This window comes from Heptranchias perlo, unplaced genomic scaffold (assembly GCF_035084215.1).
Source record: "Heptranchias perlo isolate sHepPer1 unplaced genomic scaffold, sHepPer1.hap1 HAP1_SCAFFOLD_682, whole genome shotgun sequence".
Classification (NCBI taxonomy): domain Eukaryota; kingdom Metazoa; phylum Chordata; class Chondrichthyes; order Hexanchiformes; family Hexanchidae; genus Heptranchias; species Heptranchias perlo.
Window position 1 is genome coordinate 63,658 of NW_027139711.1, and position 13,485 is coordinate 77,142.

A 13,485-nucleotide genomic window follows, 5' to 3' on the forward strand; every position below is an offset into this window, starting at 1 on the left:
AGCTATGTAGAAGCCTAGCTCCTTCCCTAGTCTCTTTTTTAAATCATATACAGGTGAACTCTTACCTGACATTCATCCATTTCCTTTTTAATCAGTCAGACGGATAAGATGTTCCTCTTATTCACATCGGTCAGTCTATTCAATAAGGACTGCAACCAATTCAAACTCATTCCTATGCTTTTTTTCCTCCTCAAGGCATTTTACTCTTGATATTGTTTCTAATTTGGCAATCTCACTCAATGATAAATGGAAAAAGTCACAGATTTTTCTGAGGTTCTGATTTGGACTCATTGTTGGGTGGTATAATGCTACACTACATTTAACTCCAATGTCACTGATTGTGAAATGCAAACACCTTTCACCAGTGAGCAAGATAGATGGTCCACCTTATAGAATCTATTCTGTAAGAGTAAACCTTGACTCGATTGATTCTGAGACATCATGTGCTTTGCAGGCACACAAAAGTGTTGTCATGACATTGTAGATAGGCATTGCCACACGTTGTTCCCTCCTCATCCCACATCATATAAATCCCCAGGACTCTGTGCCATTGCCCCAGTTGATTCTGGCCTGAAGTTGAAGTTAAACTTAAACTAGAACCATTACTATTCTCCTAACCTTGAAACCTACACCTAGGATTGTGATTTTTGGATCGTGCACATAATTTGAAGAATGAAGACAGCTTTATAAGGTAGGCAGTCTTTCTTCATTTAAGCATCCACACACACTATAGGAACATGCAACAGTAGTATAATTTGGAGAGATGAGGGGGACAGGCCCCTGCAGAGAAGCTGTACCATTAGTTGTGAAGACAGACTTTGGGTACAGCAGTCAAATCTACAGTAATGATTAAAATGTGAGGATCATTTCAATAACAGCTTTGCAAATACTATTAATCGGAAGCAGATGCAGAGGTGAGCAGGTTAAACCATAAACTGGTAAACTGACTTTTACCCGGCCTCCTCCCTGTCAGATAGTAGCAGTGCAGAATACATTCAATCACCCCCTTAGCTACCTATTGTTTGTCCATCAGTTAGCCGTAGGAATCGAGACAATCGAGGCTTCCAAAGCTGCTTCATATGATGCCCGTAGTAACTTGAAGCATCTAGACCATCTACATAGTGGAAATGACTGTCCACTTTCGATTCATGTGGTGGTAGGTAAAACAATGGGAGAACAATATCAACCTAAATGAATAAGGGAAGCAATGTTTGGTAGGAACTGGGTGATTCTAGGGACCTACTTGATCAGAATGTCAAATTAGATATGATTGGTCTACAATAGGCACTTGCAATTCATTAACTTGGAGTTGAAACTAAAGCTAACACTGTAGTTTTCCATGTAAGAAACTTAAGTCCACTCAATCCAAGAGGATTGAATAGTTGGTACATTGAGTAGTGAAGAACTAAATTAAGGTCCCAACTGGGAAGCAGTGAAGTGGACATGATTTCCAAATAGATTGCATGAAAGAGGACACCGAATGGTCTGCTAATAAACCAAACATGAACAGGCCATAATATGAACTCTATTTATAAAATGCAACTGAACAAATGCATCATATGAAATAGCATTTTGTGGAATGCCATTGCACAAAACTTCTTCCACTTTGTATCATTGTATTGTTAGAAGACATCCATCAGGAACTGATCACAGTGTCCAAAGTTGGGAAACCCTGTTCTCACAGTTGCTGCCTTTCAATCACCAGGCCCTCAATTGCAAGGTTTTTGAGTTTGATCATTTTCTCCCCCCCACCCCAGCTCATTGAGATCCACAGTTTGGTAAGGCCACTGGACAAGATAACTTTCACTCTTCCTGCATCTTTTTTATTGTACATAAAATTTGGGAGAATGGAGGAAATTAATCTAGAAATCTTTGCCTCCTGCATTGGGGAAACCGTCCAGCCAGTTCACTGACAGGAACAGGAACAGGAAGGCTAATCAGCCCCTTGTGTCTATCCCGTCATTCTATTAGATCATGACTGACTTGGTTCCATATCCCTTGATATCCTTATTCAACAAAAATCTATCGATCTCAATCTTGAAAATTTCAATTGACCCTCTGCATCCACGGCCTTTTGGAGAGCGAGTTCAAGATTTCAACCACCATTTGTGTGAAAAAGTGCTTCCTGATTTCACTCCTAAATGGCCTAGCTCTAATTTTAAGATTGTGTCATCTTGTCCTGGATTCCCCTACCAGAGGAAATAGTTTCTCTGAATCTACATTATCCAATCCCTTTATCATCTTAAACACTTCAATTAGATCACCCCTCCACCTTCTAAACTCAAGGGAATACAAACCAAGTTTATGCAACCTGAACTCATGTTAAGCCCTGGTATCATTCTGGTGAATCTGCTCTGTACCCCTTTCAAGGGCAATATATCTTTCCCGAAGTTTGGTGCCCAAAACTGAATTCAAACAAGTCCGTCTCCCCAGATGGATCTTCCATGAGGATGAATCACGAGGCCGTAGAGTCTGCCCTGATGTTGTCTATCCCGGTTAGATATTGGGCAAGATCCATGTCCGCATTTGCCAAGGGGATGCCAGGGGACGTCAAATCTTTTACTACTGGGAACCAGTCTAGAAGCAGAAAGACTTTCTGCTGGGTAGTTTGGAATACTAGGTTTTGCATGCTATGGTCCAGAATTCTCAATTATCTCAGGTCCTGAACTCTATGGAGTTATCTGTTGGCCAAGCAAGGGACTCAGATGAGTCAATCATGCAGGTACTGATAAATGTGAAGGCGCTGCCTCTTGAGATGACTGCAGCTACAAATAGACTGTTTTACCTCTTTACTCGAGGTAAAAGCCTCGACTGCTGAGGAGAAGTCAAATTACAGAACTTTGTATGAATAACTTTTCCCTTTGAAGCAGGAACTTTTATTGATGCTCCTATGTAGTGACATAGAAAAAGGCATCTTTTGGTCTATGACATCCCCTGGGCACACCATTCCATAATCGGACATATTGTTACCCATACTGATCCTTTCCTACATGAGGAACCTGTTCAAAACCCTGAGGTCTAGAACTGTGTAATAGATTATGAAGTACCTGGAGCACTCCCCTGCTCGGGGGGATCCCTTTCGATTATGCCTGAAATTAATAATTTGTTAATCTCTGTGAATTTTACAATATCACGATAAAGTCCCATAAATAATCTCATCGGATTACCCTGCACAACTTCAAGAATGTGCTCATAAAGTGGAGAGAATAGCATTCTAGGGCTACAGTGCAAAACGGCTCTTAATTTGGTATTAATTGGCAATTTCAGATGGACCGTAGAATAGCTGGAGTGAGAAATGGAAAAAATGTCAAACTGGTAGTCATTGGTATAAGAAAGACTTGCATTTATATAGCACCTTTCACGATCTCAGGTCGCCCCAAAGCACTTTACATCCAATGAAGTACTTTTGGTGTAGTCACTGTTGTAATGTAGGAAATGCGGCAGCCAATTTGCACACAGCAAGATCCCACAAACAGCAATGAGATAATGACCAGAAAATTTGTTTTAGTGATGTTGGCTGACGGATAAATATTGGCCAGGTCACCAGAGAGAACACCCCTGCTCTCTTCGAAATAGTACCATGGGATCTTATACATCCTGAGAGGTCAGACTCAGTTTAACGTCTCATCTGAAAGATGGCATCTCCAACAGTGCAGCACTCCCCTCAGTGCTGTACTGGAGTGTCAGCCTAGAGTATGTACTCAAGTCTCTGGAGTGGGAGTTGAACCCACAATCATTTATAGTGTATTCTTTAACTGCTCACTAATGTATCCTCTCAATGACACTTAACTGAAAATGAAAAACCATGAGTACTTTATTACTGATCTCCACAGCACATTGCCATAATGGTTAAGTGAATTAAGTAATTAGAAAATAATGAACAAGTTCCATTTAGTGCAGAGGAAAAATAAAAGGTGATCCTTCAGTATTTTGTAATGGGAATAAATGCACATGCCCTTGTTCATTATCACTGTTACACATTGGATGTGTTTGTGTGTGGTATCTGATTCTCAGCAGGCCTGAACTGAGTGTATTTGACATTGAGGAAACTGTAGCAACTCACAAGAAAATCCATTATGGGCCAAATTCCTTCACCATCGAGGTAGACAATTAGGCAAAGATAAATGAGTGAGGTACAACTTCAGTACAGGGCACGTTTCCACCATCAACAACCACCCCCCACCCCACCCCTGCAATTTTCTTCCTTGTGTTTGGGTGCGTTTCAATGAGTGTCTGGCCACTTTCTAAAACGTTGCACACAAGTGGCCATTTTTCATGTTCAGATCTAGAGGTGGAGTGTCTTAGCATGCTATTCAATCTTGGGAGCCATCACATCCAAGCTAAATCCCTGCCTTCACTCAACTTTCCAGCAAGGGGTTACTGGGGAATGATGAGGTGCACGAATCGTAGCTAATTTCCTCTCTCCAGCCCAGAGGCACTGAAGCCAACTGTGGAGCCCTTATCCCACCCTGAGTATTCTGGATTTTAGATCCCTACTTTAGGTACATTGTTACCTAATAATAATCTCTCGTCTGCAATGCACACTCTTACCGTGTAGTTGGGGTTTCCAGGTTGAATGCGCAGTTCGGCCAGCATCCAGATCCCATTGGTCAGCTTCAAGGATTGGTACAACATGTCCTGCCCCTCCACATTCCGCTTTGCGATGGTGAACACGTTGCTATTCTGCAATTTATTGGACACCATGTCTGGAAAGAGAAATGACATTACACCGGTGAGCACAGAAGGGATTTCACTGGCTAACCTTTCTTTTCTCGACTGATCATTGTTGATTGGCCGTTGGTCAGGGACTCCCTGTGGAGCAGTGGTATAATCAGGCAATTGAGGTAATTGTAGAGGATTCTAAGTTCTTGGGGTCAGTTAAAAGGCAGGAGTAATGGTGTGTAAATTTTCACTGTGACTAGTGCCAGGGACTAGCGTATGCACTCGGGCCCAGAGTGTGTTGGGCCACGCGTGTGCACTGTAGGCCACCAACCACGCGTGTGCACTGTAGGCCACCAACCACGCATGTGCACTGTAGGCCACCAACCACGCGTGTGCACTGTAGGCCACCAACCACGCGTGTGCACTGTAGGCCACCAACCACGCGTGTGCACTGTAGGCCATCTTATTTGGTGGGAGTTGTTAAATCAGATCATGCTGATAGCATTCCACAAGTTTCCACATAAGATGATAGTTAACAAAAATGAGAGCACATGGAATTGGAGGTGACCTATTGGCTTGTCCTCCACACCTGTCTCTGAACCTGGACATCAGTTTGTTGAAGCTCCAAGCTGACTCCACCCTATCCACGTTAACCTTATCCCACTATGGGACCTCTGACTTTAACTTTGGATTCCCTCCTATTGTCTCCTCTCTATTCCCTGTTTATTACCAGGAAATATCTATCCTAATCTTGCTATGTAACCACACCTATGTAACTTGAGTTTCCCTGTGTCCATTTACACGGGTGTTTTGGCTGCCGCTCCAGACCCGAGCCCATCGCTTCTATTTCCCCTTTTTTCTTCTTGTGGGGTCCCCACCACAAACTCTGTTCCCTAATCACCGACTCCATCCCTCCCCCTGGCCACTGTCTGGGCCTAACTAGACCATTCGCAACCTTAGCGTCCTATTTGACCCTGAGATGAGCTTCCAACCACATATCTGCTCCGTCACCAAGATCACCTACTTCCACCTCTAACATCGCGCGTCCCTGTCCCTGTCTCAGCTCATCTGCTGCTGAAACCCTCATCCATGCCTTTGTTACCTCTAGACTTGACTATTCCAATGCTCTCCTGGCCGGCCTCCCATCTTCCACCCTCAATATACTTGAGCCCATCCAAAACTCTGCTGCCCGTATCCTAACTTGCAACAAGTCTCGTTCACCCATTACCGCTGACCTACATTGGCTCCCGGTCCATCAACACCTTGATTTTAAAATTCTCATGTTGAAATCCCTCCATGGCCTCACAGCTTCCTCCCTGAACTCGCAAGCGTCAGCGCTGTGCGTTCTCGGAAATCAGTCATGTTAGCACTGTGCCTTGTCTGAACTCTAGCCTGCCTGACAATCACTGGATCAAATTACACATTCAAGAGAACTTGAATTACTCTGCTGCAGACTGTGCAGACTGTTTCAAATTACATATACCAGACAAAGGATTGGGTGAGTATTGTCCTCCCACATCCTGTCGGTGGCAATACCAGAGTGTGCTTAGCGGTGGCAGTAGACGCAACCGTAAATTTTAGGCTCCAGGGCAATGACCGTCTTTCTTTTCTATTTTTAGAAGATTATTTTGCATCTATAACAAAGAGTGGCATTTTGAAAGTGTATTAGAGTGTGACAGATGTAGGACTTATAATAATTTGAACCTACATACTAACGAAGCATCTTTAAATTGAACCTTCATGCTAAAGCAAATCCAAAAAACATAAATGCCCCATTTGAAAAAAGACTTGCCGTGCACTATTACTTGAATAAGCTCCTAGGCATCTGCCAGTTTTTGCACCGTTCAATACAAGGTGTGGCAGAAGCCAGAGTTGACTCTATTCCTCTTCCCTACTTGGAGGGTACAGCTGAACTCTGCGCTCTCAGTATTTCAGCTGAGATCAGAAAGGCAGAGGAAGAGAACCTTTGTCCTAAGAGCTCACAACATAGTGTATTAGTGTACTATGGCATAATGCCAATGGATTAAATACTTCAGTTCTCATTCCCTTTTGAAATCCTGATACTTGCAACACCTATCATGGAAATGTGGCTGCTGTACAACACGATTATGCTCAAATCTACGTTTTTTTTTAGAAAACACACTGGCATTTTGGCTGTTACAATAAGTGACAAATGGTTGGTGTGAAATCAAGCGTTCCTGTACTTAAATTGTGACATGAACTGGGTAGCAAGACTACATTTCTTAGTAAAACCATGATCATTAGAAGTTATGTCAACATCACAGGTTATGGCAGATAGTGCTTCTATGATGCCATCCCAAATATATTTAAATTCTCCTTCATATCTTCCAGCTCTATTGCAATTTAATACAAACCTCTCCTGCTTGGTTTTCATCTTTCCTTCACCCTTAACCACTCCAGCTATCCTGCAATTGACTGTGAGCGTGCTGTGGATGCATTAAACCTATTCAGTTATGTTCTGAGCTACTTCTAGTTATCTGGTGTATTGCAGATTTAAGCACTTTGTTTCACAATACACGCTGCCATTTTAACCAAGGTATCACAGCCCTGCTGTCATTTCAGAGACCCATGTGTATAAATGTACAAGCAGCATACTGTATAAAGAAAACTGGAGTGTGACAAAAATAGAACTTTTGTCCTGTGGGACATGCAATCTTGTGTAAATATCACTTTGAAGTTATGGTAATCACAAGAATCGGAAAAAAAAGTCTCAGATGTTCGGACATTTTGTCTGACTCGTAGCAACAGAACTCTCTCAATTACTGGGATGCGACTTAAATCCCTCCTCTGTGACTACGGCTCATTATTTCCCCTCGTTCTCCCAGATCTCTCTGCAATAACTGAAACGGCCAATCATGCCATCCTTATCCACCGCCTCTCTTTTGTGGGACGATCATTGTTTGGTTCCCCTCCTACCAGTTAATGCAGCCATGGCATCTCCAGTCTCTGAAATTCCCCAATGATCTATCCTTGGCCCCCTCATCTACATGATACCTCTCAGCTGCATCATCCACAGCCACAGGGTCAACTTTCAAAAGGTATGCTGATCATACACAGCTTTACCTCTCTACCACTTCCCTCAACACCACAATCTCCCCCATTTCCAACATTAACTTGTAGAAGAGCCAGATTTCCTCCAGATGAACACTGGGAAGACCAAAGCCATCATTTTTGACCCCCCCCCCCCCCCGCCAAAAATTCAGCTCCTTTGGTACTGACTCCATCCTTTTCCCTAGATGCTCAGCTCAGGCTGATCCAGACTTGTCTATAATCTCAGCATCCTGTTTGACAGAGCTGAGCATCAAAACCTGTATCTTACCCATTATCAAAAACATTTATTTCCACCCTCACACCATCTGCCTCCGCCCCATCTCATTCTCACCACTGGCAAAAGCCCTTATGCACACCTTCATCCTCTCCAGACTCAATTTGTCCAATGCTCTCCTTCTCCACTCTCTACCCTCCACGAAGTCCAACTTGTCCGAAATTCTGCCACCCATATCCTATCCCGCCACCACTTCTGTCCTCACTGACAAACTAATTTAACTGAACTTAAAATCCTCATCGAGTTCCTCCATGGCCTCGTTCCACCCTACCTCTGTAACCTACAAAACCCTTACATCCCCTCCAGTTCTCCATCTCTGATCATCTGTGCATCCCCCCTTCCTCGTTTCTGGTGGCAGACCTTCAAATGATTGAGCACAACCCTTTGAAACTCTTTCCCCAAAAACGTCCCCATCTCCCCTTTCTACCTATTTAACAAGCCACTTCCTCTATTCCTCCACTAGACTAGATGTCTGCTGCTTTCTACCTCTTTCAAGCACCTTGGGACATTTTTTTCTACAATAAAGGTGTTTTCATAAATGTAAGTTGTTTCTGTCGTTATATACCTGCACATGGCCTCATCTAAGGCATTAAGGTTGAAGAGCCCTAAGCTCATCGAAACATACCACTAATTTCTCTGACACTGGGATAAGCCTTGTTACTGTTCTCTGTATTGCCTCTCAGGCAGAATTGTAAGCAGTACTCAGCAATCTGAGAGTTTTGGGGATTTGAATACAACTGACCTGGCAATATAATCCAGCATCCTGTTTGCTCTTATTGTCACTTCACACTATTTAGACATGGTGAATGACAAGTGAACCTATACCGCAGAGGTCACTTTGAAGTTCCCACTTGCAATAATTAAATTGTTGGGTTTAAACTGTGAAAGTGAAGCTAGTTTTCAGAATGAGGCAGAAAAAAAACAAATCCACCTCTCTGGGACTTGGTGGTACAGCGGTGGGGGCTCAGAAACATTTCATCTCTGGAAATTGGTTTTGAATCAAGCCCAGATTGATGTGATAAATGTTCCCCCCCCCCGCCGCTGGGTGAAAGGGTTCTTTGTGAAACAGATTTTTGGTACTTTCTGCCCAATTGCTAATAGTCTCGGGCCAACACACAAGCAGCAAACAATTCAGCGTTGAACTGGTAACTTCACTCAGAGGGCACAGGAATGGCTGGTGTAAAATGGATAAATTCACACTCGTGTCCCTCTGAGGTGGTTAGTGAAAGCAGGGGAGCTTCACTCTGTACTTGTCCCATCCTTTAGTTCAAAGCTTGTTCTAGCAATCCTAGTTCAGGTGAACACTGCAAAATTATTTCTTAATAAATCAACATCACAAAGTTGCTGCAAATATCACAACCCTTGAAGTGAATTCAAAAAATACGAGATCCCCTGATGGATCAGTAAGTGGGCACACCTGCAAGTGTGGTTCTGAGCCATATGTATTAGGAAACTCTGAGGTTGGATCTCTGATCTGTGCTGAGATAGCTGATCTCAGCAGGGTTGCATTGCAACTGGCTTCAGTGCTTCTGGGGTAGCAGGGGGAAATCTGCTAGGCTTCTCATCGCTATCCAATGACTTCCTGCTAGATGATGTTTGGGCAGCAAAGATCAGGTTCAGTGCTAATGCCCTCCGTGACTGAATAGCCTGCTGATGCTCACTGTCTAGGCTCACAGACGGAGAACAGCCACTTGGGGTGAGGTACCAGAGGGCTGTCAGCCCCCCTGAAACCGCACCAGAAAAGGGGAAAAAATATTTTCATTCAGAACTTGCAAGAATTTTAAAGACAAATCGCACAAAGAATTGTCCATTATATAATTACAAGAGTAGGGAATGATTTCAAGGTAACTCGGGGAGTATGTGACATTCATAAGCCACTTAAAGCCATCAGAGCCCCTCAATTACATTACAATGGGTATCCATTGTTCTCCCAATACTGAACTTTCTCAGGCAAAAAATAAATAGCAATTCATAACCGAAATAATACATTTCAAAAGTCTTTTGATGCTGCCTACTCTTGATCTCTTATCCTGCTTTCAACGAAATGAACAGGCCTCTCAGGAAAGAAAAGCCAAAATGATGACACTAATGCAGGTTTTGATGCTTTCGGATTGCGAGCATATTAAAAACATCCCCGCAGAGATGAAAAGAGCCCGTTTGTAATGAAGCAGATGTCTGGAGATAATGGTGGCAAGTGCTGGGACTATCACAGACATAGAGGAAAACACACAGAGCTAATTCACCGCATACTTGAATTAAAGAGAAAGGAAAATTCCCACTATATCCAATGCACTTGTCATTGCTGAAGATACTGAAAGAGGTATATGCTAGCTACACATCACCTATGTGATGGATTGGAGGAGAAAATGCACAGTGTGGTGTAGTACTAAGCCACACAGATCAAAAAGCTCCAGGCTTGACTCCCAATCTGTGCTGAGTAAGCTGGTCTCAGTCGGGACAGTGGATGGAGCACTGCAATCGGCCTCTGTACCTGGGCCAGAGAGGGGGAATTAAGAGAGAGCCAGGATTCCCAGTCCTGCGTCTCGCAGAGTAGACACAACCCACCTCAGCCTTTAGGCTCCTCAACCAGCCCAAAGCCACCTTTCAGTTACACATGTGCTTTAGTACATGTCATCGTGATGACAGCTGGCAGGTGCAGTATAGAAGTGTACCTGGCACAGCATACGAGTTTTGAGCTAAGAACTTGTTCGACTATCCCCCATTAGGGAGGAGATGCTAACGTAAGAAGCAAGTAGGGGCAGGCCAGGGTAGGCTGGTGCAGCCACAACAGGCAGGATTTTAAATGGACAGGTATGGGCTGTTTGCCGGTATGCTTTTAAATGGGCGGGTATGGGCTGTTTGCCGGTCTGATTTTAAATGGGCGGGTATGGGCTGTTTGCCGGTCTGATTTTAAATGGGCGGGTATGGGCTGTTTGCAGGTATGATTTTAAATGGGCGGGTATGGGCTGTTTGCAGGTATGATTTTAAATGGGCGGGTATGGGCTGTTTGCCGGTCTGATTTTAAATGGGCGGGTATGGGCTGTTTGCCAGTATGATTTTAAATGGGCGGGTATGGGCTGTTTGCCAGTATGATTTTAAATGGGCGGGTATGGGAATGATCAGTCAGTGTTCCTGTTTCCCAATTGCTATCTAGCAACCCTTGTTGGAAACGATATGCGTGGACGTGGGGCCAGGAAACATCAGGCTCAACTGTGATGCCCTTCATGGGCAAACAGCCTTCTAGAACTTACTTTGTAAACTCACATCAACAGTGGCCATTTGGACAAGATATTGGAAGGTAATTAGTACCCACAGGCTCTGCAAGAAGCAGAACCTTCAGGAGAGAAAACTGGACAGAATAAAGGTGTTCATCCCCAAAGTAAGCTAATAGCTATTTTAGTAAAGAAATAAACTGAATAATACCACCATAGGGACCTATAATTTATGTAAAGTCACTCTTTGCAGCATTGTGGCCTCCCTCTCTCCGTGTCAACAAGTTGTTTACAACTCAGTGACCCGAGAAAGCGTGCAGCAGTTCGTTCAAATTTCTCTCACACTCATCCCACCACGCTTTCTGCAGTGCCGCAACAAAGCTGGTATGTGATCGCCATGGTAATGCCCAGCCTGCTGCCACCATCGGCCTTTAGCTAAGGAGAGAGGCGGCCATCTCCAGCTGTGACTGAGCTCTGCAGCAAATTGTTTTTTTTTCCCGGAGGTTACTTGGGTCCCTCAGGCTTAACCAGACTGGCTGGATGCTCAATTTTTCTTGCTACTCAGTTGCTATGGCAACAGCAAATTGTTTAACAGTAACCACATTTGGGGTCCTGAGTTTTGCAAGAAAAGCCATCATACACATCATTTTTCATTCACTCACCGGCTTGATATGAAACCTGTAAAACAAAATCCTAATCTGCCACTGGAAACCAAGACAAATTATTCCATACGAGTTTCCGTTATCGTGGAGCTAGTGCATTGCAACTGGCTCAAAGGAAAATTAATCGGGAACGAGTTACAGGTCATACCAAAACTGCCTAGAAAACATTTTTAAGCAGCAATAAACATTTGGAAAATCCTTTTTGTAAGAGTAGCCATTAAGCACTGAATACTTGGAATCCATTTTGTATTCATGAGTTACGTTGCCCGAACAATGTGGCTTTCCTAACTCTCCCCCCTCGCCCACACCCACCACCCCCACCCCGCCCACACCCACCACCGCCGGGCTCTGGGGCACCTCCCCAAGTTTGTCAGATTTCGGTCAGTCTGTCTGTCTGTCATCAAATTTCAAATGTTTTCTGTTTTTGACAATTTACTCGCATATTATTTGTTACTGTGCACAACAACAACTTGCATTTATTTAGCGCCTTTAACATTGTAAAATGTCCCAAGGTGCTTCACAGGAGTGTTATCAAAACAATTTGACACCGAGCCACATAAGGAAATATTAGGACAGGTGGCCAAAAGCTTGATCAAAGAGGTAAGTTTTAAGGAGCGTCCTAAAGGAGGAGAGAGTATTAGAGAGGTTTAGGGAGGGAATTCCAGAGAGCCTAGGCAGCAGAAGGCACGGCGTTAATGGTGGGCTGACGAAAATTTGGGATGCTGAAGAGGCCAGAACTGGAGGAGTGCAGAGATCTTGGAGGTTTTTAGGACTGGAGGGGGTTACAGAGATGGGGAGGGGCGAAGGATGAGAATTTTAAAATCGAGTCGTTGCAGGACCGGGAGCCAATGTAGGTTAGTGAACACACGGTTGAATGGGACTTGGTGTACAAATAAAAATATTTTCTGCAATGATGGCACTGCTTTCCTTGGATAGTTGACACGATCTTTCAAAAATTAGGTTTGGGGTCTGCATTTTATTAGGGTTAACTCCCCCCCCCCCCCCCCAAACAAAAAAAGTTTGAAAACCACAGCTATTCAGCTTAAACCCAGCTTTAAGCTCTTTGCTCAAAATTTGGCCCTGGCAGTTCAGACGTGCAGCTCCTTTAAACGTGGGGTAGAAAGGGGAGAGGGAGAAAAAGAGGGATATCAGTACTCCGACTGTCAGCATGTTTGTGGAATGTAGCTGTCCTATATTTGTCTTCTGCTGGATCTATCCTCCCTTGTGAAATTTCTAATTGACATCTGGGCTGTCAATAGGTTTTCTGCCTTCACTGTCACAGAATGGGTCCTTCAACAACTCGCTACTATAAACGGCAACTGCACAAAGTGACAGCCAATGGATCACATAAATGTGTGTCGGCGGTGGCCAATCTTTCAAAACTCATGGGCTGGAAAAAGAAACAGCATACAGACAAAGAGCCACTGATACTCACTGTATCAGCACGGAAGTCTGAAACCCAGCCTATCAATGTGACTTTTGAAACGTTTTGGTTCCAAATATTTTCTTCAAATCTGGATTGTATGCTCATATTCCTCTTTTTCTCACACACATACCTCTTCACTCTCCTCTCTAATTACCCCGTCATTTCCTTTTTCAGTGC

At 43.7% G+C, this 13,485-nt stretch overlaps 1 protein-coding gene across 1 annotated transcript in view; it reads right to left on the reverse strand.

Annotated features, from left to right (window-relative positions):
• LOC137318247 (AP-2 complex subunit beta-like) overlaps window positions 1–13,485 on the reverse strand; it is a gene marked incomplete at its 5' end in the record, with an annotated part of 64,164 nt that overhangs the window by 25,382 nt on the left and 25,297 nt on the right. Inside the window, one exon of the mRNA XM_067981176.1 lies at window positions 4,552–4,706. Coding sequence (XP_067837277.1) covers window positions 4,552–4,706 — 155 coding nt within the window. The remainder of the gene's footprint in view (window positions 1–4,551; window positions 4,707–13,485) is intronic.